This window comes from Blennius ocellaris (genome assembly GCF_963422515.1).
Source record: "Blennius ocellaris genome assembly, chromosome: 18".
In the NCBI taxonomy this organism is placed as follows: domain Eukaryota; kingdom Metazoa; phylum Chordata; class Actinopteri; order Blenniiformes; family Blenniidae; genus Blennius; species Blennius ocellaris.
This window is the reverse complement of record NC_137667.1, coordinates 8,293,947-8,317,694: the sequence shown is the minus strand read 5'-3', so window position 1 is coordinate 8,317,694 and position 23,748 is coordinate 8,293,947. Positions and strand designations below refer to the sequence as shown.

Sequence of the window (23,748 nt, the reverse complement as noted above, 5' to 3'; positions counted from 1 at the left end):
GTCGAATATCAACTTGTTCCTTGAAGATTGCAGATTATCAGGTTTGAGTTCAAGTTCAAATTATGATGAGTCGTGACTTATTACCTGGAATGTCACACAGCAGATTACATGGTGGAAATAGGAATAAAATGGCATGCGTGGAAAAATACTCTATATTTTTACATAAGTACACAAGTACACTTATATCTAAATATAAGTGTACACGTGGTTGAGTAGTGGGGGGACCCGGACCAGCAAAATGTTGACAATGTCAGGAAATTTGTTTCTGGAAACAAAAATGTCAATTTAAAGAAACAAAACATCAGTTTATGAACTTGTCAGTCACACATTGAAACATAGACCAGATACTTCAGTGAGCATTTCAGTTTATTGAGCCTTTTTTTGTTGTTTTTTTTTTAACTATGATATACATATTTGGTATTTAGTCCTTTTGTAACATCAAGGCAACGTTGTGGTTGTGGTGGGATACATACAGAGTTGTTTTACTTTAAACTATGTCTACTGCTAAATAGTGTAACTACTTTGCAGGCAACAAAAAAGTGTAATTTATGTAAGAAGTTTTTTTTTTAACCTTGCAGAAATCACTCGTCAGTGTGTAAAGTCATGTTGACTGAGGTTATTCTGCAATCTCAGGTGGACTTATTCAGTCAGAATTACAAAATCTTAAAATAGACACTGAGCAAGCAATCAACAGTCTCTTCAAAAGATTATGGTTCAATGTTCTAAATCAGACAAATCCTTCTGAAAGCATCAGTAGTTTAAAAACGTACAAAAACGATGTACAAATATTGTTTAAAGGGAAATAAAGTCCTTGAAAATGAGCAAATAAATAAACAGCCGCAAGATGCTGTTTCGTGTTGTCACAGCTCGGGTTACTTCTGTGTGTGTGTGTGTGTGTGTGTGTGTGTGTGTGTGTGTGTGTGTGTGTGTGTGTGTGTGTGTGTGTGTGTGTGTGTGTGTGTGTGTGTGTGTGTGTGTGTGTGTAAGAGAGAGAGACATTCACAGCAATATCCACATCAACAATCATTCTACACTCCCATCTCTATGGTATTTACAGTACAAAGCCTTTAATTTCTGCAGTCTTGAAAAATCTACAAACGTATTTAAATGTAAAAAGATTAATCTTAAAGCGTCCTCGAGTGAATCAGAACATATTCTGGCTACCTAATCTACGGAACAGACATGATAACAGTTTAGTGCTTTGCATATCAAAAGCCTTCTTTCTAACAGTCATCTACTGAGGCAAAATGTTCCAGTTTCTATTAGTCAGATTTTCCAACCATTTCAACACTCCCAATAGTAAATTTGTCACTGTTGTTTCGTAAACATTGCACTAGTAAACACATTTCTCTAGTCCTACTCATGACTATGAATGAATATCACAGTGAAGCCATCATGAATGTACCTAATAATATACTTAAACGTATGTTTTGGTCATTCGTCTGTCGGCTCACGGCCGGAATGAAGACCGGACGTGGCGACAAAAGACAACCTGACATGGTCTAAAAACAACTTCCGTGTTGTTGAGTTTGAAAACAGATTTTTTTTTTAAACGAGAGAGATGTAAGTATGGTTCAGGTCATCAGGTGTATAACTATTTATAGAAGTGTCATGAACACCAGAGCCTGGAGCTGAAGTCTGAAGGTAGCAAAAGACCCTTTTGTTGTTCTTTAACCTGAATGTATTTCTGAAACTCTGGCTGCGGGTTGTTTTCTTTACAGCTGGTAATACAAACTGTATAAGTAACATTTCATTACAATGGCCTCAGATGTTTGCGGTTTTGTAGATTTGCTTGAATGAAAGCAAACTTGCATCTGCAAGGAGAAATAAGCGAGATCTTTCTGCACCATGTGTTTTTTCACTGGAGGATTTTCCATGCCTTTAAAGTAAGATTCTTTTTAAGTCATTATCTTAAAGCAAGTAGCCGTATTGTCCTGTTTCTACAATAGCCCATGACAGAAAATCCAAGTGCCATAGTTCTGGAGAGGATCGTTAACATTTTCCTGCAAGTGGCCAACAAAAGATTCCCTCACATTGCTTGAAAGGAGAATTCCACAAACAAAATGTTTGGTTTATCTGCAATCTCACGGCAAAGAAAGCTACAAAATCCTACAAATGGGTCATTTACAAACAATAAAGTAAAAAAAAAAAAAAAAATCTAAGTCAATGACCTGTTTTATGAATAAAGAAATGGAAACTGATGGTCGCAGCCATATATACTGCTTTACAAAACGGAAATGGAATGAATCCATAGTGGGGAAATAAGATAAAGTTAAAAGGAGAGAGAGAAGTATTAACTGGGTGTTTTGGTGTTGGAACCAGAATCGTTACCCTGAATACCATCCTGAGTTTTTTTTAAGAGCTTGCATAGATGAACTAGAGCTGTGAAAACAGGCCAAAACAGTTAAATACTTTCCTTCTAAGCTTAATGAGATGCAAGGGTTGATTAAATTTGTGTTTTGTTTTGGTTTTTTTTTATTAACTTTTGTTTGCCCCAAGTATTGCTAAAAAGGTAGTTAATCAATCTGAACTCCAGACATGGAATGTAATGAATATGGCTTAATTTACAATACAATCCTATCAGTGCGAATATAAAATCTCTTAACAGAGACAAAATGTTTACAAAATAGGATCCGTTGGCCGAGTGTGACCCTTCAGCTTTAGTCGGCAGGCCTCATGGATGTTGGGTGGTTAATTTCTTTTCCCTTCACGCAGCATTAAAATACAGTTTCAAAAGATTTTAAAGGAACAGAATAGGAAGTTGTGGCATGTCTCATTTTCATGACTGTTAAAAGTTAAACATTACATGTATTATTGCCCGTGGCTTGGCTGTAAAAACTAAATTCACTGCATGCAGCCAGCTGAGAGGAAGTAGTTTTCTTAAAAGCGATCCTGTCATATTATTAAATCTGACACTATCAGTAGTGAATCCGGGGCTATGCCTATTTCGAGCATCTTTGATGGCCAGTTCTCTGCCTGTCTCTCTGATACGCATCAGCAGCAGCCCAGAGCCGGTCACACGAGACCTGTTTTACTGTCGGCGAAATCATGTGAAAAACATTCACCGCCCCACTGTAGAGAATTTGGTTTGTGAAGAACAGTTGAGATCTGGTCCAGCAGCGTCAGCGTCCTTCCCTCCACGCTACTGTTCCGCTTGAATCCGTGAGAGCTTATGTGAGTAACAGTTGACGCGAGGCACTTCAACAGGGAGGTAGGCTGGATGCAACAGTATTCCCAATTGTGAAATTAAATGACATTTTGCAGCAATTTCTGTTCACACAACACTCGATTTGTTGGGGAGTTTGTAAGATGTACATCGGAGACAGTCTGCGGAAGTGTTGATTGACGTTAAGTTAACGTGTCCTTTTAGTCCTCCCTCGCTAAATTATTCATGTTCCTCCTGCGCTATATTTGGCAAGCCGGAGAGTATAATGTCATTGCGACCAAGCTGATATTTAATCTGCACCAGTATTGAGTCTACAAGTGAGCGTATCAGACTCAGCCACCGTCAGAAGGTTTTACATGCAGAGAATAACATGTTAGATTTTCGTAGTAATCGCTCCTTTTAAGACCTTGTATATTTTAGCAAAACGACTTAGACCTGTTCATCATGTTTGAACAAAAGCTTAATATATTTTTTTTATGGCGCCAAATCACAGGATTAACATGACATCTGTCTCACGGTTTCATTTTTCATTCAGGCGACCCTTAATTGTCATCCCCTTTTCATTTCTCAGCGATTTCTTCATCTGCTGCTGAGTCACGATCCTTTTTAGGTTTCAAATACTAGGAAGTGTGAGTCATGTCGAAGATCTATAAATATCACATTTACAGTAGAATGTGACTTCCCCTTGGCTTTTCTGTAGTTATTCTGCTCTCTGTATGTGACACTTTGGCAATATGGTCTTTATGTCTGTTTTTTCTCTGACTGAATTAGAGAATTGTTCTTCTCAGCTGCAGTAACTTGTCGATGGCTCAGAAGGTCCGTGTCATCCGAGCCCAGTTGGTAACGTGGCTTTTCAGCCTTTGTGTGTGCCGTCCGTGACCGGGCCTCGGACGAGTGCGGCGGCTCCGGGTCATAGCGAAGTCTCCACGCAGGAGCCATTTCTGTGGAGGGAGCGGTGGTCGTGATTGAGGCAGCCCTCGTTGCGATGCACGATGAGAACCGGGAAGTACAGCGCGTCCTGATAGGCGGGGGGGTTCTCCTCGCCGCTCTGCTGGCCCGACAGGCAGCGCGTGCTCTCGGTGGGGCGGGAGGGCCGCTCGTTCAGGCTCCCGCTGCTCCTCCACAGGCAGCTCCGCTGGGAGCCGTACAGCCGGCCCAGGGAGAAGCGGCTGGCGCTGAAGGGGATGCGGGGGCTCGCCGGGTTGCAGATACTCAGGGCGCTGCGGGAGAAGATGGAGGAGCTGCTGATGGCACGGTGGCAGCGCTCGCAGTTCTGCCTGTAGCCGCCGCACGCCGAGTAGCTGTTGCAGCTCCCCGAGAGCTGGGCCAGGTCCATGAGCACCGCCTCTGAGTAGCTGGGCACCAGCTGCTGGTTGGAGCGGATGTGCCACTCCAGCTCCGTGCTGTCGATCGTGTTGACCCGCGGGATGTGTCTGCAGTACGGCCGCTCTTCAGACGGCGTCACCGGCACGTAGTCAAAGCCAAACAGCTTCTCCACGTGGTAGTGCACGCAGGCGGTGCGGTACTCCGTCAGCACCCGCAGAGGCCAGGAGAAGGTGAAAGCGGCCGCTGCCCAGAAGGTGGAGTTGGTAGCGTACCAAGGGAGGTGAGTCGGGTCAGAAAAGGCAATCATATACTCCTTGAAGTCTACATTCTTCAGGTGCATCCCTTCGCGGGCCTCCATGTAGTCATCCAGGCCTTCGTTTTCTGTGAAGAACCGGGCTCGCTGAGTCAGGTAGGAATTCTCCGACTCCACGTTGGCAAAGCTAAAGCACTTAGTGAACCTCAGCCTGGTAATGGGGAAGCTTTCCAGGCCCAGCAGGGTCTTGGAGATGTCCTTCACCCCGCAGTTCCCATAATCGAACTCCGCCTCTGCTACGTGCGTGTTCACCCTCTCGTGGTAAACCTGCGTGGTGGTGTAAGCGTCTCCGTTCCGGTACCGCGTCACCTGCCGCGTCCTCCTGACATAGTGATAGCTGATGGCCTTCCACCAGATGCAGGGTGTGGCCTGCTGCATTCGCTGGACGCGCTCGGCCACACTCTCCACGTCCACCTTGTACTGCAGCTCGTTGCGGGTATGGCAGTGCCAGCACTCCACCAGGTAGACCACGTAGAGCATGACCAGGAAGGCCAGGGGGATGTAAATGTAGCCGTTGGAGCAGGGGCTGTCATGGTACATCATGGACTTCCCCTTGTACGCACTGTCGAAGGAGAGGCGCGTCACCTTGGTCACCTGACACCAGGCCATCACGCCGACGCAGCCGTACATCAACAGGGACAGCAGCAGGCATTTCCAGTGCGTTTCCTGGCACAAGGATTTGGTCAGAGTTTGCTTCTGAGGCTGTTGCTGCAAAATACATGAGGGAGTGGAGGGGGTGGTGGGGGAGAGAGATTTCAGTCAGTAATTAATGCAAATCAACTCATAAGCATAAATATTTCTATACACAACAAGGACTTTGCAAAAAAAAAAACTGATTTCAAATAGAAAGATAAAATAGATTGAAAAAATGTGACCTAAATGCCTTGTTAGGATCAGCTTAAAAAGCAGCGACTCATGCATATAAAATATTTAAGGAAATATTCTGCGTTGTAAGTGCTTTTGCATAGTTTATGCATGAGACGCAAGCTAGTTGCCCATGGCTTTTCTGTGCATGTTATAATTCTAATATTCACCCTCTATTTGATGATGAAACCCAAATAGATTAAAACATTTTTTTTTTTTTTTTTACAGAACACATTGCTTTGAGTCCAGCACTGGGCAATCTTTTATTAGATTATTGGATGGCTGTGTTTTTACAGCCCCAGCAATGGCAGATGGACCATAAAACAACACATGCAACATATCAGATGTTAAAAAATATATAGATTTTATCATTTCATGGAAAATATTGACATATTTTGAATTTGGAGGCAGAAAGGTTGGGACACTGCCTTGTCTGTCATTCTGTATCATCACAATTTGTACAGGAAGAAAGGAGGTCGGTTGTTGGCGTGACGTAGAATTTGAGCCGTTAAACAGTCCTTACCCGTGTTTCATTATAAAATGTAGCATGTTTTCTATTAATAAAAGATCTCAACTTGAGCCAGTTTATCAAACTCTGCTCTTCTACCGTGAGCCTGGATGATGGATATAATATGTTTTGTTGAAATAAACAAGACCTTTTCTTGTCCAGATATTGTTGAGATGATCACATGTGATGTCATAAAACCTTCATATGTTTTTCAGCATTAATAGCACCTTCGCAGGGGTGTACGTTCACCAAGTTGACAGTAATAAAACGTTCAATATAACTGCTAATAACGACACAAACGATCCGTCTCTTCTTTACTCCACAGCACATGGTGTTTTTTTTTTTTTTTTTTAATCTATCTAATTTTGAGTCATCTGCCCAAAGCGCAGTTTTCCCATCTCGACTCCGATCATTTCAGATAAGTTGTGGCTCATAGACAACAGAACCGCTTTGACATATCTTCTTTCCATGATGCAGCTTTGACTTGCATTGGTTTATTGCTCTTTGAGCCGTGTTCACAGGCAATGATTTATGGGTTTAATTCTGAGCTCCGTGCGATGGCTTCTCACACAAAAACATGTATGTCCTTGAAGGACATTGTCGGGAATCCAATATTGAAAATAATGATATCTTAAAAGTTGCGAATCATTTTAACTGTTGGTTAATTTTTTTTACCCTCTTAAATGTTTTGACACTGGTAAACCTCTGCTGAGAGACCCTGTCTCTCTAAAATACTCTTTTTTTTAACCACTATATTTGTTTCACTTATTTGAGGTCCTCCAGCCTTTTGTCAAATCTTTCCTCATGGTTTTTTTTTTAATTGTGTTGCTTCCATTTAATTGAAAATGCTCCAATATTATTACTTTGGTGAAGATAAAGAGACACTCTGCTGTGGTAAACTCCATTATTCAATGCCAAGCCGGGCAGAAAAAAGCGGCCGTTTGTCTCTGGCAGCGAAAAGCCGGTGCCATCCTTTATCACCTCGGGGTACAGGAAGCCCCAGTGGTCGTATCAAGAGCTCAAGAGCTAGTCACGCCCTGTACGGGCACAGCAACACACAAACGTGGCAGCGATTCAATAGCCCCTGGAGGGATGGGATTTGAATAAAATCCATTAAATGAATTTGCATACAAACATTGCGCTGGGACGCAGTCTGCCATTTCTAAACACCAAATATTCCACGCAGAGCTGTTAATCTGACCTTTATCGTCTATTACCGCACGTGTGAGAGTCCATAGATCAACGTCAACCACAACAGCATCACTGCATCGATGTATTGAACCCGACACGTCAGCCCTGTCCTCTTCAAGTGACAGGCGAGCATAAATAATAGATGTTGTTCCTCCGTAATTACCTTCCCCACCTTGGTCACATGGTCCCCAAGGCCCCCCCCCTCCAACACAAGGCTGCACCGCGCAGGGTGGGAAGGGATAAACACCGAAATTCGCCAGTGAGAGGAACCTGCTGCAGGAGGAGTATTTTACTCACTCGCATCCTGTGCATGCTCGATGAGTTTAATCAATACAACATGACATACTTTGGTGCTCATGTTACATTTCACAGGCTGTCGTTAAACTGGAGGAATAATGTGATCACATATGTATACGAAGCAAGTGCAATCTTGTTTTTGTTTGATCAAAAAAAACAAATTGTGCAGTGATTGAGAAACACAACTGTATGTGGCATTGCCTTCACAGAAGTTTATAGATAGGGCAGTAAATATGTTTTCTACATACAGACAGTCTTAGCAGTTTGTTAAAGATACAGAGTTTTAAAAATAAATCAGGAGTAAGGACATTTCCACGATGTAAAGTGTCTGTATGAGATCATAACAGAGATGCTCATTAAGTCAGTGGTCGGCAGGAAAGAAAGGAACTGACTCACCACCACGAATGCCGCGGTGCTGACATTTTTTAATACATTAGACAAAGACATTCCTGTGACCTGACGAGCAGGTCATGAAAACGACTTCTCATCAATCATTAAATGGCAGCGACACAATGTATATCTTTTGTTATGTGCAGAAAGGAGGAGGGAAATGAACTGAAGGTGTGCTTGAAAAATAGGTTTTCTTTCTTTGTGAGATAGTTTAGAAATACTGGATTTAACAGCTGCATCTGAGTAGAACCAGAATAACATTGCATAAAAGGGTCACCTGATGGTGCTCGTCTCATTTTGTTGAACATTTGATAGCCGATTTTTGTATCTATTGAACTGATTTATGTCCACAGGAACACATATAACAAGTGTACAAGCCTCAATGCATGAACAGGACATCTTCAGCATGAAGGTGTACTTTGTTAAATGCTTATTTATTTTTATAATGCTGATATCGGTAATCCTATTTACACGTACACCGAACACTGATAAATAAAAATATCTAAGAAAAGAAAGTCTTGAGGAGACTGCATGTTGTGCCTGTCACTAAGTTCCTCTCACACTCACAGGCACTTTCTTTTGACATAATAAGAACAGCTAGGTTATATAAAAAGCCTCTTGTGTAATGGATATGTAACTTATCCAACATGTGTGTTTGTAGTTGACGTCTACGCTCTGTGTTTAGAGATAAGAGGAAGTCTCACAAGGAGTATTTAACTGTGCAGTCACCCATGAGCTGAATCCTTGTATCCCAAATTAAAGAGCTTCGAATGAGTCTGTGTTTTAGTTGTGGCCTTGAAATGCAAGGATGTGAGATTCGGAAGACTTTGGATGTCTATTTAAACATTTCACGTCCCTCCTCTTTAGACAGCCACTGCCTGCAACCAAATTTCTTTGTCTAAAATTGCTTAGACATTGCGCCTCTGGCTGTGTTTCATAAGAAATATGAGCACTTTGTGGGGGAGAACAACAATTATTTGATCTTTTCTTCACTGGATGACCTGACTGGACCCCGTGCGGGACCCATATTAGTTCCCTGAACCTCGTTTTGTAAAGCACTTTTCTGGAGGGTGGACAAACTGGAGCGCAAATCCATCCTCGTACACACGCGCGGGTGCGCGCCTGGTCACAGGTTCATGTATCTGTGCATATTATTAGGCCAATAAATAGTAGAAACATGTGCGCCAAATTCCTAATCTCGAAATTGTGATTGTCTGAGTCAGATTACAGTCTGTCAATAAAAAAAACTGAGACGGTGCGTTTGGTTTCCACCGGCGGGTCCTTACCTCTTCCCGGGGGCCGTCACTCTCCTCCTCTGGGACCGTGGTGGTGCTGCTCTCACTGGCGGTGGCAGCCGATGCGGGGGACATGGTGGCGACGACCCGAAAACCGGTGCATGGAGGTTCTGCGGGCGGGATGGGGGGGCTTCCGAAGCAGGGTGAAACGTAAACACGCCGAGAAGCCCTCTGCGCATCATTCGAGAGAAGAAGCCAGCCCGGCGGGAGCGCGAGAGGAGCCGCTCTGGTGAGGGCGCAACATCATCATCATCATCATCATCATCATCATCATAATCATCATCATCCCAGCCCGGGCCAGGTGGGCTTCACCTCAGCTGCGCTCATTTCTGCCTCCCCGTCTTCATGAGGCGCACCGACTGAGAGACTCACAGACTGGAGGAGGAGGAGATGATGGAGGAGGAGGAGGAGGAGGAGGAGGAGGAGGACGGTGAGGGATGGGGATGTTTGGAGACGACAAAGGCGGCAGTCAGCTCCTCTCCCCACAGACAGACAGTGCCCATGGCAGCCAGCGGAGATCCAGCCGTGATCCAGCCGCGATCCAGGACAAAGGCAGCAGACGGGCGGGCACGTGTGAAGCTGCCAGCTCGACACCTCGTTGTAAATAACAACCGCACACACATACACACACGTTTGTTTCCATGCGCACATGCGCGTCTATGCAAATTACGCACAGGGGCGCTGCTAAGAAGAGGGGAACCCCTCCCCCTCCGCATCCCATGAGCCCTGCATTGTCTCCAACACACCCCCCCCCCCCCCCCCCCCCCGTTCCTGTAATAACGATATTTCTCACCTCAAGAATATTTTATGAATACATGATTTCCAGGAAATCAACTTCACAGGCAATTTAGGCCCTTTTAACACGACAACGTTTAAAGTGAAAATTAATCGTTTTTGCATTTTTGTTTAAGAAAGGTTTCATGTCTCGTTCACAACTTTCCAAAAATGATGTTCATACACACGGCAGAAACTCTGAAAATGATGTAATTTTCATGTTTGGCCATGAGTGAGTGCTGTTTTTTATGTAATAAAACCACATGCGCACAGAAAACAACACACTAAACATTCAAGCTCTTTTAAAGGTTATTTTTGTCATTTTTGGCCTACTGTATGTGAGAAAACAACGTGTCTCCGCTTCATTAAGCGCTGTTACAATCAAGAGTGAACAGCAGGCTCCACATTCATCGTTATGAATGAATACTTTTTACACACCTGCAGAAGAAATATTTACTCCGACCAATGTGTGTGTGTGTGAGGTAGCAGCATTTCGGAGATGGAGTGTTTTCAAATCATTGTGTTGTCTGTGGCTCTGAGCTAAACATTTTCTAGCTGTGTCCCTTCCAAATCTCTCAAAGGGAATCCAATTTGAAACCCACTGATCCAGATTTTGTATTTCTATTGATTTTGCACGTAACAAGGCAAATAAGAAATCCTCAACTCGATAAAGACGGTTTGAAAACAGATGGATGGCTGAATGGCAGATAAAAGTCCAAATTTCTTTTGGCCCTTTATTGTGTGGTATAGCTAAAATGTATCTGTATATAATTATTATTCTAGAAAATGTATTCCCAAGTGGTTGACCAAGCGAATAGTTCAATCACTTGTACTTTCGTACTTAGACTATGCATCAGTTGTTTGGTCAAACACAAATGAAAAGAACCTACAGAAGTTGCAAATAGCTCAAAATAAAGCGGCAAGAATTATTTTAGGTTGTCCATCTAGATCTAATGTGAGGACAATGCATGAAAGTTTGGCGTGGTTAACAGTTAAATGTAGATTAAATTACTTCCTAACAACATTTACGAGGAATGTAATTGTTACAAAAACACCCCAAATCATATATAATAAATTGTCATTTTTCTCAGATAACCATAATTATGAAACACGTCAGGCCATTGACACAAGGTGTGCTTTACCCGGTTGTAAAACTAACCAAATGCAGCGAGCTGTTTGTTACAGAGCCATGGTTGCCTGGAATGCTTTACCTGGATTTTTGTTGTCAGAGAACAACAAAATATGTTTTCAAAAGAAGTTGAAAGTGTTTCTGTTTACACAATAATGAATTCTGATTGTTAATTTAAACTTGTCAGTAGGTGATAGCAAAATGATAATGTTGCTATCATTATGTGATATGTTTTTTGTTTCACATTGAACTTCCACTGTTTGGTTTGTTGTGTGTGTGTGTGTATGTGTGTTTATGTTGCTTTTTATGTATTAATTTGTAATGAAATTGAAGGAGACCCCAGGCAGAATAGCTCCTGCAATAAGTCAGAAGCTAATGGGGCTCTCAATAAAATGAAATGAAATGAAATATAAGTTCACTTTACGTAGATTTTTTTTTTTTTTTACAGAGCAGAGAAATTTCACTTCTGTTTTATGTATTCTATGTATGTCAACTTAACAAAATGTTGATTTCCATCTTGAATTTTGGCTCTTCTTCTGAAATTACACACGCAAGGAAAAACACCTACGTTTGGCTATACAGCTTTCTAACACATTCACAGACTACACACACTTACACGCCTACACACACCAAAAAATTAATTCTAACACAAGGATATAGTTTCAGCAAAATTACATATTACACGTTTCAGTTTTTTCATTTTATATTGTGGCAAAAGGCGCAAATGACACTTCTTCAATGTGTCCCTATGAGATTATATAAAACTGCTTTTATGTGAAATCCAATAAATGTGGCACTAAAACGATCAAGTGTGTATAAGGAAAAAAAAATCCTCATACACAGCACTTATTTACCCACAAAACAAAATCCTCCCTTTGAAATCCAGGCACACACATATACACACACACACACACACACCAGTCTTTGTGTATCATAGCCCGCAATGTGGACATTGGACTGGACTGCTGGCATAAAGTTGAATAAGTAAACATAACAGCAGATGATGAAAACAGATGGCAGCTCATGGCAGCACTGAGAGCTTTTCCCTGACAGCCTCTGACAGTCAGTTTTGTCTTATCGACTACATTTATGATGAACGTGGTTGTCAGAAAGCGGATCAACTGTGCAAGTGAGCCCTCTAAAGGCCAAACCACAAGAAGCACTATGGAAAAAAAAACTGGGTCTGAGCGTGTGAGTGGGTGTGTATCTGTGTGGGGCAATACACAATAGCTGGGTAATACCTGGGGGTTAGTGTTCTAAACTCAGTGCTCATGTATTATTGTTTATTGTTGACGTAAGGTAGAAAACAATGGGTTCTCAGGCTAATTGTTGAACTATAAATTGCGTTATTGTTTGCTTGTGGCTGGTAAACACAGTCCATACAAAACAACTTTGCACATTGAAGATATGTGTAATACAATATGTCAGATTGCAAAGTGATAGTGTGGCTACATCGTTATACTTAGCTGCCAAATGGAAATGGACATTGCTTTTATAAACTAAGCTCAGGTTTTGCTGCTTCTCAGAAAAAGGGCTCAAGTCCATGAATAATATTGTATGTGTTGTTTATTGCTGCTACCAGTTAGAGCTGGAGGGGGAAGTATTCCGGCGTCGGCCATAAAAATAAAACTCACAGGCTGTTGCGGATGAAAATAGGCAATGTGCCAAAGGGCAATGTGGGTTTTTAAAGTTACAAGTAAGATATTTAAAATGCAAAAATGTGTACTTGAGCAAGACAACCATGCAATGGAACCAACAGTTGTGCATAGTCATTTAATGGCTCTGTGTGTAATAATTAAACACTAAAAACATTTGATTTATTTTCATTTTACTATAAGAGCATACCTAAAATCGTTGTCAACTTTAGAGTTTGAGTCATCTACCAGACTCCTGGAACTTAAGGGTTACGTACAGAATCTGGGCTATTTCTGGAGCTGGTGTCTTCTGAACTGACATCTCAGATGTTGTACCAGGAATCTGCTGAAGCCACTCTCACAGTTTATAGGTCACAACACAGAGTGAATCAGACTCTTGTTCCCAGAGTTCGGTTAACTTCCCATCACATTGCCAGGGTTCCTGGTACCTTATCCACTGGTAACATCCAAGCTAGTGTTACAATGATACTCTGGATAAATGATATGGGAAGGCATTGGTGCCCAAAGACCAATAAAGGCCCAGCCTTGTCCAAATGGTCAAATCCCTTGGTCCAACATCAGATGTCTTGGTTAATGGAGCAACTATATAGTTTGAATATGGACATTTCTCCAGTAGTGTCAACAATCAAGCAGAATTTGTCAAGGGAATACGTAATGTATCTAACATTACATTCTAAATTATAATCCACTAAACTCACAATTGAAATTGGACATGGAATGATCGGACAAAATGGAATGATCGAACATTCCATTTTTAAGCTTCAATTCCCGAGCAGAGTCTGTTAAAAAGAGTATTCTAACAAGATACATTTACCTTTTCCAGACTCTGTCAGTGCCAATACCAACTAAAACATTTAAGGAATGTGATACAATGTTGATATCTAGATACCTCTGGCAGGGGGAAAAAACTATGATCAAATATATAACTTTACAAGAAAGCAGAGACTGTTGGAAGATGGATCTCTTATTTCTATACAAATATATTACTACAGAGCACAACTAAGACCACTGATCTGTTTATATACTAAATCCTACAAAAAACACAGGAAAGAAAGTGAGAATACAATGATTAAAGTGATACTGATAGGTTTCAAGGCACATTTACAATTTTTTGTTTGTCATCGGCAAACCATTTCAGTAGTTTAACTCATATACTGTAGGTACATGATGTTATTTTACTGTTTTCCAACAGTTTTTCAATATATTAATCAATGGATTATTTACATGAAGCTTCTTTGTCAATTTAATATATGCTGTTCCTATTATTAACGGGACATTCCAAAGTTCTGAATTCCCATATTCTATTCTATTCTATTCTATTCTATTCTATTCTATTCTATTCTATTCTATTCTATTGTGTTCTTATCCTCTGAAGTATAGACTCTTAATTTGAAAAAGCCCCGACGAGTTTCCTCTGAACGCGTCGACTTGCGCTTTACCGCTTCTCACAGCCGAGAAATAGCTCGTGTGCGCGCGCGAGCGTGTTTGTGTACGTTGTCGCGCGCACTGGGGATTCCCCCGCGTGACAAAAACAGCTCTTCCCCTTATCGCCTTTCATTGCTCATACGCTCTCCGGCCGGAGCTCATGCTGTTACCGGATATCTAGTCGACTGAAGGCGGCGGTGGAGGGGGGCACTGGCCCGGCTCGGTTCGCTCGATTGGTCTGTGTTTTAACCGGTTCCGCTGCCATGTTTTGAAAGTGTGTGAGGGAAGAAGAAGAAGAAGAAGACGAAGAAGAAGAAGAAGAAAAAGGCTTGTAATTGGTGGGGAGCGGAACGCCGCGCGGCTGTCGGGGACTTCGGTGCGGAGTGGCATGAAACGCAGCGACTCCTTCCTGGTGGTTTCCTCCGGTGTCCGCAGGCTGTCCTCCGCTCACACCGCCGAGCACCGAGCGGCGACTCCACCCGCGGCGAGCCGCTGAATCACCCGGAGGGGGAAGCCCAGAGAGAGAGAGAGAGAGAGAGAGAGAGAGCGCGAGCGAGAGAGAGAGAGAGAGAGAGAGAGAGAGAGAGAGAGAGAGAGAGAGCGAGCGACGCCGCCATGGCGAGTGACGGCTGCAGCAAAGACGAGCTGCTGGAGGAGAACCGCACGGACTCGGGCATCGAGTCGTACCGCTCCATCGTGAAGTCCGAGGAGCCCCGCGACGACCTCCCCGCGGACCGGGGAAAGTTCTCCATCACCGGGACGGAGGAGCGCCTGGACTCGGCGTACGGGTCGTCGTCCATCACCGTGGAGAGTCTGTCGGAGATCGTGAAGGAGTGCACACTGTCCGACGAGGCCGTCGAGGAGCCGACGCTCACCTCCGAACTCTCTGAACAGGAGAACTTACTCAGAACTATCACAGACGAAGGAGACACGTAGGTTTCTGTCTAAATACTCACATTCGAGCCTTCTGCTTCTGTCTGATCGTAACCCTGGTTTGTCATGTTTAATCCAACTACACCTCTTTTACTAGAAGATGCAGCCTATTATCCTCCCGATAATTTCACGAGTGTATGAATTTTTGTTTTAATATTGGGTATTAAGTCAGAGGAATCACCATAAATAATGGGGATAGTTGCATGTTAAACGGTCCTAAATTATGTAAGGGCAATCTGCCACACCATTATGTTTTCCATCCAAGTTGAGAACTTAATACACCCATGAAAGTTTATAGTCTGTAAATCGCACTGAATCATGAGGCATCGTTTTCCCATGATGCCGGTTTTGAAGGGGATTTCATAGTGTGATACTGCAGACTTTTCTTTCTTTAAAAAAAAAAAATATATATATATATATATATAAATGAACTTTGTCCATGTCATGAATGAGGATGATCTCCTGTAGGGCGCCTCTCAGTCACAAAACAGAAGTGAAACAGATCAGCCTGGACTTCCCCCTGCAGCCCAGACAAAGCACATGCTGTAAGGTAGCAGTGCAACTTGCTTTTTAATCCAAGGAACTTGTTGATCAGGATGGGACAGTGCTTACGCATGTTTTGATCCCCCACCACCACCACCACACAATGCACCAGCTTCATTCTCTTATCTTCCTTCCTTTTGTCACAGACGTCTCAAGATGTCAGTTGTGGCCCAGTGATTTTTTTTTTTTTTTTTGCTGCTGCTTTTTTCTCACTTTGACTCGGGTACACATTTGACGTGCGTCATGCTTCACACATGAAGCCCATGCAGACTCCGGCTGACCCGTTCATCCAGAGATGCTGTGTCATCATCACTGCATGCTTTTTTTTTTTTTTTTTTCTTTTTTAATGAGGATTCGTTGATGAGTCCTGTGGCCTCTGTCCAACCCGTTGGCTGCACAAGTGTCATCTTGTCCCTGACCCCTTTACATTTCATTTGATTGTCAAGACCGCATGCTTTCATTTTCACACCTGAAACACGCCACTCTTGTCAGGCACATTTTCCCCCTGTGTGGGTTTTTTTTTTTTTAAAGTTTGTATTCATTCAAGTCTTACTCAAACCAGGAAGTCTCTTTCACACTGAGACATTTGCAGGGTTGAGGACCTGTGCATGTATGCTCGCACAAAAGCAGATTTGACAAGAGCATTTTAAAAGTTATGACGTGGATAGATTTAACTTTTATCTTACTGTAATCTTATTTAATCTGCACACCAGATTCACTTCCTTTATTTCATTCATGTCCCGCACCATTTTCCAAAATTGAATTGAAGATAAAGTAGAAAATGTTTTATGAGAAATTTACACTTTTTTTTTTTTTTTTTTGCATTTCTGTTGGAAAACAGTAGTGAGGGCATTCGATTTCAAAACTTGACTGATGCAGTTTGATCATATATTTTTCAAACTTTTATTCTTTTGTCATAAATGAATAATTTTCAGTGCGAATATTGTAAAACCACATTACACAGCCATATCTGGGATTCAATTGAAAAGTTAGAAACTAATTTTATTTTAAACTGATGCAAGGTCTTATTAATGAGGCGTTTAATCAAACCGTGTGAAATAGGATTTTATTAGATGTTTGTGTTGTTGTTTTTTTTAGCTATTAAAGTAATAAGATTTCTTCTTTTAATCCATTCTTTAAATGACAGAACCCGACTGTTGATTTCTAATAACATCAGACATTAGAACGAACAGTGAATGCATGATTTTGAGGTGAAAGTTGAATCTATACTTGTGACACGCGGTGACATTTTCTGAGAACGTTCTCATTCTACTTTGGGTGCGACAGACTGCGGCCTCCAGTCTTTGGTTGCATGACATTTACGTGAAAGAAGAACCACTCACAACCAGAGTTTTACAGTTAAAAGCACACAGCTGCGATCGCCCCTTCTGCGGCGTCGGTTTCCAGCTTTACTGAAAATCAAATCCGGCCAGAATTTGCACATCCCATCAACTTTCACGTGAACCTTCTTATCTGTTTAAATCACTTGTCGTATCAGAGCTTTGTTGTCCTGTCTAAATTAAGCACCAAAGCTCTTGTTCCATTTCCTGCTTTGTGCACATATTTGTTTGCTACAACTTCCCGCTCTGGTTTTGAGGTTTGTGTGTTTTTTGTTTTTGCAGTTTTGGGTGAATTTTTTTTTTCTTTTCTTTTTTTTTAACCCGGTCGCAACCTGCAGCATTGTTATGTTTTTGGATTGCGAAATATTCCAGCTACTCAGTCTTGCCATTCAGCCTACTTATGAATACTCTCCAGATGAATACTGGGGGAACTTGTGATGCAACGTTTTTTGCTGAAATGCTTAGTTTCTGTCAACAAGCTAATGTTCCACCTTTTCTTTTTTTTTTTTTTTTTGCATTGATTGCTCAGAGTGAGTGAAAGCAGGCTTTCAGAATGAAGATGTCAAATTTCCTTTGCTTTTTTTTTTCTCTTTCTTTTCTTTTTTCTTTTTTTGTAGACTCCTGCACTTAGCAATCATCCACGAAGAAACGTCGTTCGCTCAAGAGTTGATACAGCTCTTCCCAAAAGAAGTGCTCGACATCCAGAACAATCTATACCAGGTGAGTGCAGCAGGATTTTTTTTTTTAATCTTGCACCTTCTGTGGGAATTTTTCAATAGAAAAACACTTCCCCATTGTCTGTGTAGGCTGCGGCATTATGTCTATCTGCGCTCTTCCAGAGAACCGTTGTTCCTCTTTACTCGCAGTCGGCCCTCTCGCCAGGGACGTCACTGTGGGTGGCTGCACTGTTGGCTCATAAGGGACTTTGCATGGAAACTCCCCTCCTCTACCTCGCGTTAGAAAATAGAAGCGCAGGGAGCCGCGCCGTGTATCCTTGTGTGGATGTGGGTGGAGGGTTTGTGTTTCCAGGCACTGTTGAGAAGTCGGGGCGGAGATGTTTTAACCTGAAGTGAGGAGCGAACTCACAGATATGACAAAAGGAAACGCGCGAAGTGAAGATTCAGCAGGTTTTTTTGCACTAAGTCTTGCACTGAGTCACATTTTTTTTTTTTGTGTGTGTATGTTGTTGCCTAATTTCCTCTCGGTCGACATTTTGAGACCTCACATTTGGAGACTTCATAAAAGCTTCAAGTTGGAAAAACTTCCCCTCATAAATGCACAAACACAGCTTTTTTTTTTTTTGTTATTATTTGTTTGTTCAAGTATGTCGCACTGCTGCTTTTGAGTGTGATTTGCAGAACACGTGATACACAAAGAATATTTAAGCTCATTGTAAAAGCAGAACCAGAGATATCCTATTTTACACTCGCAGCATTGGACATAAAAACACATTGCGACCACAATGCCTCGAGATGAATGTCCACATTTCATTTCCAGGCTCGACTTGTCTTTTTTTTGTTTTTTGTTTTTTGTTCTGGGTTTCTTCCACCTCTGGCCCCCAAAGCAACATGCAGCTGCATGTATTAAATTCTCCGTAAGGTGTTAAAGTGTTTGCCCTGGGATGACCCGGTGGCCTGCTCGGGTTTTATCCTGCTGACTCAGCTGGTGTCGCCCCACGCGAACGGGACTGAACGGGATGTACCTGTTTTGGATAAAAGACACCACGGTCGCTTCCATTACTGAAATAGTTAAATATCGCTGTCTTCATTTATACGTACGACTGACATTTCAATACAAAAAGTTAAACAAAAACAGCAGAAGTGGTACGACGAGTTATACTGATCGTCGATAAAGTAAAGATGCATGTGTTCAAGGGTACAGATTATTAGAATCAATCTTAGAAAACACAACTGGATATTAGAAAATGGACTGAAATGACATTGTATTCAGTAAAATATAGTGGGGGGGGGGTCTGTAAAAGGTGAAAATTGTCACTGGATTACTTCAAAAAGCTTTCAACTTTTGTTCTGTTAATGTAATCACATGTGGTTTTTCTTTTTTTTTTTACATCAGAAAAGTGAAATTTGTTGAGTTGTATGAGTTGTAATTATTCTCCAGGCCAGATGTGCTTTTTTGGCCCGTGAAGAGTTAATAGAACAACACTTCATAAATGACCTAAACTATGTTTTTCGAAGTGGCAGAAAGAGAAGATTTCGCCTGTCGCGCTACTTCAATCGACGCGTTGAAAACCACTGACGTGAACGATGACGCTGAACCACCGAACTGCGTGTGCGATCCTCAGAGTCCGTTGCACTTGGCCACCTACCTGAACCTGGCGGCCGTGGTCCGGGGTCTGATGGAGAAGGGGGCCAGCCTGGAGCTGCAGGACCAGGACGGGAACACGGCGCTCCACGTGGCCTGCCAACACGGGCAGACAGACTGCGCCACCGAGATGACCAGAGACCTTCCTCCCAGCGAGCTCGTCCCCGTCCTGGAGACCCAGAACTGGAGAGGTGAGGAGGGGCGACGACGATGACGCCGACGCCGAGCCGAACCTCGGCTCCTCCGTTTGCTCGGCAGCCAATTCTGGCCTAATTGTTTGAAAACTCTTAAAGCTTGTATATCTGTAATAGTTGTTGTCCTTGCAGGTCTGGCCTGTCTTCACTTGGCTGCACTCAATAGGCAACATCAAATTATGAAGCTGCTGATGAAGAAGGAGGCCGACCTCAATGTCCAGGTTGGTTCTGTGGCTCCTGACTTTCATGAGCATCTTCTTTATTTGATGCCTTTTAGCGTTTCGGCCTGAATTGCCTGATATTTCAAAGCGGTAAAAGAGAGAATCGGTCAGTTCGGCGTGAGCGAACGTCAAAGTTTCCTTCTTTCCTGACGTGACCCAGCAATGTGGTGATTATCCGCGATCCCGGTTTGTCTCTTTCAAGCTGCTTTTACAAGCGTCTGGCCTCGCGCCGCGTTCCCGTCTTGAAAGCCGTTTGCACCTGTGCAACGCTGATAGCGATACGAGCTGAGCTCAGGGCTTCCCGCAAAGATTCAGGGAGACATAATTAGATTTGAGATATGATTAGGGGCTCGGCCGGTCAGCTGCTCTTAACTTTCTATTGATGGACGGGAACATGGCACTCAGTCCCGAAACTATCCCCGACATTCCCCCTCGATTCAAATCACCGGCTCAACATATCGCGGTGCGTCACATCCACTGTGTTGAATTGAGTATTTGCCTGATTATTCAAATTTTGTGCGTCACGGAGTCAAACTTGGCAAAAACCGACTTGCTTTTGAGAGCATTCTCCCTTGTGACTTGCAGGAGGGAACCAGTGGGAAAACGGCGCTCCACCTCGCCGTGGAGCTGCGCGACATCACGTCGGTGAAGCTCCTGCTGAGCAGGGGGGCCAACGTGGACGCCGCCATGTTCAACGGCTGCACGCCGCTGCACCTGGCGGTGGGGCGACAGGACGCCCCCATCGCCAACCTCCTCTGCCAGTCCGGCGCCGACACAATGCTGCGGAACATGGAGGACGAGACGGCGCTGGATCTCGCCGACGGCAACGACGACGTGAGCGTTTTTACTAGCGACGGTCGGGGCGCCGACTATCGCCGGCGGACATATTTCAGGGGGATCGGACTGGGCAGCGTTCTTGTATTTGTCTTGTGAAGAGACCAAAACCAGCTGCGAAGTGAAGGACTGCCTCTGCAGCCAACACCTCTTACAATTTATAGACTGCTGTCGCGGCCCAAAAGCCAGCGCCTGTATGACAGGTTCACACTTGTTATTAAGTTTAATTTGAGTCCGTCCCACACGAGGCAGCCTTCGATTCTCAGGAGAGCATTAAATGTGTAGTAATCCTCAATTTGAAACGGCCAAAAGTGACATATTCTCTTTAAAAATATAGACATAATTGGGTAAAGTGAAAGTGTGCATGTGTCAAATGTAAAAATTCCGAGTATTCAGAATAAATATTTTGCTTTATAAACATTTTAAAAAAAGTTTATTAAGCTTTGCGTCACATTGGAATAGATTGGTATAATTGTTAGGACGTGGAGATTTTGTGACTCGCGCCAACATTGTTATTATTGCAATAATCTCAGGCTCAGTGTCACTGCTGGGTCAACAAGCACAGCGGACTGGCTGCGGCTGGAGGCGTAATTACAGGCCGTACCATCTCCGTCATCCCTTTTGCCCTTTGCCATGAACATGATAGTCAGATCAGCAGTGGTGGAGTGTTGATCTCCCTCGACAAGCTCAGAGGGAAGCCAGACCCCCCCCGCCCCGCCCCCCCCCCCAAATAAGACACATGAACATTGAAATCTTCCCAGTTTTAAAAATCGCCACCATTAATCCATGAAATCCAAGTTTGGCTGGAATGAAATCCTTCATAAAATGTCGCAGTGGGAATGTTTGATATTTCACATGAACTCAGTAAAATAAGTTTTTTTCCAAATTAGACAAATATTATTGACTTTTGAGAAAAAAGTTTGTCATAAGACTTAATGACCTTCAAAAAAAATAATTTAGGGGGCTTGTTTTACTGTTTTGTTGTTGTTGTTAAAGTGTTTTGAAATGCTTTTTTTGTCTGTCATTGCATCAGTAAAAAATTGTTAATTATCCATTTCTCTTGCCTGTCTTTCAGATTCTGGCTCTTTTTCCCTTTGATGACATCCAGATCTCTGGGAGGTCGGTGGTAAGCGTGAGGTATTGAGCTGAACCGTTGGCTGAAGAGTCGCCGAGTCTCACTGCAGCCGAAACCATGATTTAAAAAGAAGAAGAAGAAAAAAAGGAGCTTTATTTGAGCTATTTTCATTAAATAGTTGTCTGTCTGTAGTATACTCTAATATGTAAACAAATACCATGTGTGCACCACATAAATCCCACTTCCCTCTGAAGTAGTTATTCTCATTTGATCAACACTGATATGAAAAGGAAATCTGTCATTATAGGAATTATTTTTGATATATATGTATATGTATATATATACATTTCCCATCATGCATCAGGACAGGTTGGACTCAGCCACCAAACCCACCTCACTGTGAGTGCTAACAACATCAGCAGTTCCCATTAAGAAAATTCTACCTCTATAATGTATTAATCCTGTTCCAGTGGCTTGAAATGTAACCTCCATTGTTTCTCAAACTTTTCCCGCCTTTGTGTTGTCATGGAGATTTTTTTTTTTTTTTTGGTTTGTTTTGTTTTTTCATTCCGGCCTTTAAATTGTCAGGTTGTAAGCCAGACTTTTTGACAACCGCGACCAGAGTTGGAGAAAATGATTTGTTTGCCGAATGGAAAATCTGAATCCTAGAAAGATTGTTCAAGCCTCTCTCTTTTTTTTTTTTTTTTGCAGATGAACAAAGGCAGAAATGTAATATATAACACAAAATGAAGCTTCGTCTCTTTTGAGTTTTAAGATTGTTACCTTGTCCGCTATTTATCTCATCTTTGCCTTCATCTGCTGCAAACTTACTGTTTTCTCTTGTCCGTAATTGCACTGGCCCGTCTAAAAAAATATGAGCAATTCATTTATTTTGTAATAAAATGACAAAAAGTCATGATTTCTTGTGGGGTTTTTTTTTGGTTGTTGTTTTTGTTGGTTGCGTTTGACGAGGAGGTTTTAACTCATGTGATGCCCGTACACACCCAGACGCCGCTGAGTTGATCTCGTAACTGACAGCTTCACTCAAAGCTTCGCAGAAACTATTCCAGGTATGCACGACATCCTGCGTGACTGCAGAGGTGGGACGCTGCATGAAAACACCTCTTTATTTATTCACCGCGGGTGCTGCGTATGTACAATTAAGCTCTGCGGGGGAATTCTCATGGCCTTTTGCACATGTTACAGGAATGATATCCTGATGACAAAGGCCTTTTCTTCGCTTCCTGTTTCAAGGTGTATCATTTGTTTCCCCGCGAGTCCCGATGGCTCCTCGCGCACAATGACCTTTTGCGACGCCTGGAATTTCCACTCAACTTGATCTTTCTTTCATAAACACGCTCTCGCCGCGGAACAGGTTCCCCGTGTGTTCGTGCAGGAACACGACGCTCAGCCGAGAGTGGAATCGGACAGAAAAACGCGGCTCATTTTGGCCATTTGGAAAACGACTCTCCCCTTGAATGCGTCTGCGAAGCGCCTTAGAACAACGTCCGTGTACACAAGCGGCCCATGACGCAGGCTGCTCTCACAAAACCTGTGGTTATCAGTGAGGACAAAGCGTTATAAAACAAACCCTACTTCCCCATTCAACTGTAACCTGCGAGACTTCTTGTAGGTTATCATAGTGTTGCCCCGAAGCAAAAAGAGGAGATGGGAAATAATGTGGTTTTGTACTCATAAATAGATCACAGATTTTAGTAGAAGACAACATTTCTGAACAGACCTGCAGCATGAAGATATGAGCACATATTACATGTACTACATATTATTAGCTATATAGCATTAACTTTAAGTAATGTATTATTCCTGGGCAAAAATACATCTGAATTTTACCAGTACACAGGAAATATGGGAGATTTTGAATCTCATCACTCGCCACAGTGAGATTTACAGAAGTACATAAGATAAACTGTGTCATAATGATGTCCTTGAAAA

At 42.7% G+C, this 23,748-nt stretch overlaps 2 protein-coding genes across 2 annotated transcripts; one reads left to right on the top strand and one right to left on the bottom strand.

The window, feature by feature from the left end:
- Nucleotides 1-4,076: 4,076 nt before the first annotated feature.
- Nucleotides 4,077-9,425, bottom strand: tmem151ba (transmembrane protein 151Ba; the record flags this gene model as incomplete). The annotated part of the gene is made up of 2 exons (XM_080514489.1): nt 4,077-5,513; nt 9,342-9,425. 2 exons carry the CDS (start codon nt 9,423-9,425, stop codon nt 4,077-4,079), a joined length of 1,521 nt encoding a protein of 506 aa, XP_080370615.1.
- Nucleotides 9,426-14,492: 5,067 nt separating this feature from the next.
- nfkbie (nuclear factor of kappa light polypeptide gene enhancer in B-cells inhibitor, epsilon) lies at nt 14,493-22,698 on the top strand. The gene is made up of 6 exons (XM_080514285.1): nt 14,493-15,265; nt 17,767-17,869; nt 19,452-19,662; nt 19,798-19,886; nt 20,472-20,720; nt 21,796-22,698. The coding sequence occupies exons 1-6, from the start codon at nt 14,949-14,951 to the stop codon at nt 21,862-21,864; spliced, it is 1,038 nt and encodes a 345-aa protein (XP_080370411.1). The 5' UTR covers nt 14,493-14,948; the 3' UTR covers nt 21,865-22,698.
- Nucleotides 22,699-23,748: the final 1,050 nt, after the last annotated feature.

What these genes read in the sequence shown, in the direction of transcription:
- nfkbie (XM_080514285.1), top strand. Translation starts at nt 14,949, where the DNA reads ATGGCGAGTGACGGCTGCAGCAAAGACGAGCTGCTGGAGGAGAACCGC. An exon ending in ATCACAGACGAAGGAGACAC is followed by an intron (nt 15,266 to 17,766) that starts GTAGGTTTCTGT and finishes CTTTTTTTGTAG; the next exon opens with ACTCCTGCACTTAGCAATCA. An exon ending in AGGCCGACCTCAATGTCCAG is followed by an intron (nt 19,887 to 20,471) that starts GTTGGTTCTGTG and finishes TGTGACTTGCAG; the next exon opens with GAGGGAACCAGTGGGAAAAC.